Genomic DNA, 4,061 nt, shown 5'->3' with positions numbered 1-4,061 from the left:
AGTAATTCTTCACATTGCAGAAAGCTAGACAAAATCCAATATAAATGTTTGAGATTGTGTATAGGGGCAATGATCTCCACACCTACCTTGTGCCTTGTTGTTGGTGGAATGTGGAGAAATGCCTTTGCATTCAAGATACCAATATTTAAGTAACAAATTTGTTCTTAAAAAATACCAAGTACAAAATAATAGAGCAATCGAAAATATTAAGACTGTAACCACCAATACGTTAACCAGTGATTATTGGAGAAATCGTCCAAAGCCAAGCTTGGTATATAGCTATCTAAAGGTAATCGAAACGAGACGAGATACAAATAAATACAATAAACACCCGTATTATAACTTCTTCACATTAGACAATAGTTATACCTTAGAAAAAATATTCAATACGAATGCAATCAACAGAAAGGATTATAAAGTTATATTTACAGACGGGTCAAAAATTAATAATAAAACTGGCTGTGCTGTATTTTATGAAAACGATAATGACTGGGACGGAAGAAAAAAAAAACTATGTTATAGCAAAGGAGACATATTCAAGATACTATAATCTATGATACCATTATGTACAAGTTTTAATTTTTAATATAAATTTATTTTGCAGGATCAATAATTATTAAAACTGGTGATGATTATTATAAATTATAATTTTAATTAGGTAATATTTTTAATTTAAATAATAAATTGTATTTTTTGTGAGTATCACACATTTTCATTACAAAATAGGATATGAACTCCCCAAAAAAGCAATTAATTATATCAAAATCCACAAAGTCACTAAAGTGGTCATCGTTACCGATAGCAAAAGCTGCTTAGATAAATTGAAAGATCTATTTTTTACTAATAGATTAAGCGAGGCATTAGTATATGAAGTATGGAATAGCCTTATACAGCTATTGGAGCACAGGTACATAGTTAAATTATTATGGACTAGATCGCACTCTGATTCTAGAGGAAACGAAGAAGCGGACTCAATAGCAAAATGAGCTACGGAATATTGAACGATGATCAACCTAGCCACTAGGAAGGATTATATGACTAATTCAAAGAAAAAAATATTAGACAAATGGCAAGAAGAATGGAACAGATCGTCGGAGACAAAGGGACAATACTACAAGGTAGTCAACCCCAAACTGAAGATGAAATCGTGGTTTCGGAAATATGCAGAGGAAAACAGAGGTACTATTGTATCAATAACAAGACTGAGACTTAATCATGGCAACTTCCCTGCACATCTGAAAAGGCTGGGAATAATAGTGTCAGAACCATGTCCTTGTGGAGCATCAATCTGAAACGTGAAGATATACAAAAATTTTCATTTTCGATTTTTTTGCGATTACTATAACTTGCCCTACGGGAAGTTAATAAAGAATAAATAAATAAATAACACAAGCTGTTGCTACTGCTTATAAAACCAGCAAAACCTTCTTCGTAAAAAAATTTTGTGTACCATTACACATAGGTAATTGTTATACTGCTTATCAGACAAAAAAGGAATATTAAAAGTTGAATAAGAAATGAAATTTATTAACACTATATTCATTATGCCAGTCAAAGAGACTGGTTGGGCAATTACATAGTATTACAGCCAAAAGTATAAAATTCATCTTATGATTTCAATGTTACTTTCCCATACAGCACGGGTAAAGCAATGGTCAACCTGTTTGGTCCCATTTACAGCCTACAGGGTTATTATAAGCCCATTATGGGCCAATTTATGACGCAGTGGGCTTAGACCCATACGTTACGCGCCGGGTCAAAGAATGGTCGACCCACTCTTACCCATTACTCACCGTGTTGTTATGGGCAAATGAAAAATGTATTCAAATATACCGCGCATGCGCATACGCGTGCGCGGCGTTTGCGCAACTAGCGCACAGATGGCGGCACTTCTATGTTGTTCGGCGTCATTTGCAATTCTTTGTTTGATGACTCCAGACTGTCATAGATAAATAAGTATAAACTGAGTGCTGTAAAAGTATACTTATGCTACTAAAATCCTGAACAATATTAGAATATAATATATTCGTAATTTGTTTGTTGTTTGACTCTGTAATTTGTCAATAAATAAATAAATATGTCTGATAAAAAAAATTCGCAAACACATTGCGACTGTGTCAGATAGACATTTTTATAGAAGACTTAATTGGGAAATGCAGAAATTACGTTCGGAAAGTGTTTTGCAGAACTCTGAATGCGAAAAGGATAATATTGATTTGCCTAGTACTAGTGCTTGTACAATAGATAATATTGAAACTGCGACTAATGCTTCTATTGTAGATGACTTTGAAGGACCGTCTTCTTACCAGGCAGAGTTACAGGGCGATGTTGAAAGAAATGATTATTCTTCTCTTTCAGATAGCGAGGATGATGATATAACTGAAGTTTTTGATGCAAGACAATTTTTAGCAGAGTGGGCTGTGAATTATCAGATACCTCATAATGCTGTATCTGCACTACTTAAAGGGCTAAAACTTCATGATTGTTTCAGTGATTTACCAGCAGATAGTAGAACACTTCTGAAAACAAAAAGGACTGCTGTATCAAAAGTTGTAAGTCCAGGTGAATATATTCATTTTGGTTTATTAACTGGATTGAAAGATTCTATTGATAGGTTGAAATTGAAATCTTCTATCATCGAATTAGAAATTAATGTTGATGGTTTGCCTCTCTCAAATTCTTCGAACATGTCAGCTTGGCCTATCTTATGTTCTGTAATTCTTACCAAATATATATTTATTATTGGACTTTACTGTGGGCTTGAGAAACCTAAAGATTCAAATGAATTTTTAAGTGATTTTGTCGATGAAATAATTATATTAAGCACTGAGGGTTTTGATCACAATGGGAAACATTATAAGATACGCATTAAATATTTTGTTTGTGATACTCCCGCCAAATCATTTATATTGCAGACAAAGGGACACACAGGCTACTTCAGTTGCTCGAAATGTCTTGTTCGTGGTTCACATATTAATCGCAGAATTTGCTTTCCAGAAATGCAATCACCTGCAAGAACTGATGAACACTTTCGAAGCTTAGAAGATGAAGACTACCACAATGGCTATACGAGATTGCTTGAAATACCGTACATTGGTTTAGTTACTAATGTACCACTTGACTATATGCATTTGATTTGTTTAGGAGCTGTTAAGAGATTGATGCTTTTGTGGACTGAAGGTGAGCTTCCAATTCGTTTACCATATGCTAAAACTAATGACATTTCCAATTTTTTATGCAGCTTAAAGATTTATATACCCAAGGAATTTGCTAGGAAGCCTCGATCATTGAAATATGTGAGATCATGGAAAGCTACAGAATTTAGACAATTATTATTGTATAGTGGTCCAGTAGTTTTGAAATCTCATATTTCAAATGACTTTTACAAAAAATTTCTTACTTTACATGTTGCTATTAAAATTTTATGTAGCAACACATTATGAATTGATCTTTTAGATTATGTTGAGCAGCTACTTCATTATTTTGTTGAAAGTTTTAAGGTATTATATGGAGATCATAATGTAAGTCATAATATACATAACATATTACACTTAGCTAATGACGCCAGAAGTTTTGGTACACTTGATTCATTTAGTGCCTTTAAATTTGAGAATTACATGCAGGTCTTGAAAAAATACATACGGAAGTCAGAAAACCATTGCAGCAGATTTATAAAAGATACTTTGAGGTAAAAGAACATTTTATAGGTAAAGATGTAAGGCCTGTAGCCATGTCTAGAGTTTGTGAGAAGTCTATGCATTTCGAAGGGCCTTTGATAGAGTATTGTGGTAATCCACAGTATAAGGTTGTATATTGTTCAGATTTCACATTCAATATTAATGAAAAGTCCGATTCATTTTGTGCTTTACGTAATGGTAAAATTGTGAATATAATTAATGTGGCATTCTGTACAAAACTGAATCAATTAGTAATAATAGGTAAAGAATTTAAAGTGAAAGAAGATTTGTATGACCATCCCTGCAAATCCTCTTTAATTGGGGAATATATGTTGAGTGAAACATCTGATTTATTAACATGGCCCATAACAGAAATTATTCACA

The 4,061-nt window shown here is 33.0% G+C and overlaps 1 protein-coding gene across 1 annotated transcript; it reads left to right on the top strand.

Annotated features, from left to right (window-relative positions):
- Nucleotides 1-2,153: 2,153 nt before the first annotated feature.
- Nucleotides 2,154-3,365, top strand: LOC113389060. The gene is made up of 3 exons (XM_026626111.1): nucleotides 2,154-2,562; nucleotides 2,998-3,180; nucleotides 3,242-3,365. Exons 1-3 carry the CDS (start codon nucleotides 2,154-2,156, stop codon nucleotides 3,244-3,246), a joined length of 597 nt encoding a protein of 198 aa, XP_026481896.1. The 3' UTR covers nucleotides 3,247-3,365.
- The last annotated feature ends 696 nt before the right edge of the window (nucleotides 3,366-4,061 follow it).

This window comes from Ctenocephalides felis, unplaced genomic scaffold, assembly GCF_003426905.1.
Source record: "Ctenocephalides felis isolate EL2017-DRISC unplaced genomic scaffold, ASM342690v1 CF-g0.4_SCAFFOLD_00845, whole genome shotgun sequence".
NCBI classification, from domain to species: domain Eukaryota; kingdom Metazoa; phylum Arthropoda; class Insecta; order Siphonaptera; family Pulicidae; genus Ctenocephalides; species Ctenocephalides felis.
This window is presented reverse-complemented; position numbering and strand designations above follow the sequence as displayed.

What these genes read in the sequence shown, in the direction of transcription:
- LOC113389060 (XM_026626111.1), top strand. Translation starts at nt 2,154, where the DNA reads ATGCAGAAATTACGTTCGGAAAGTGTTTTGCAGAACTCTGAATGCGAA. An exon ending in ATCAAAAGTTGTAAGTCCAG is followed by an intron (nt 2,563 to 2,997) that starts GTGAATATATTC and finishes TTTGCTTTCCAG; the next exon opens with AAATGCAATCACCTGCAAGA.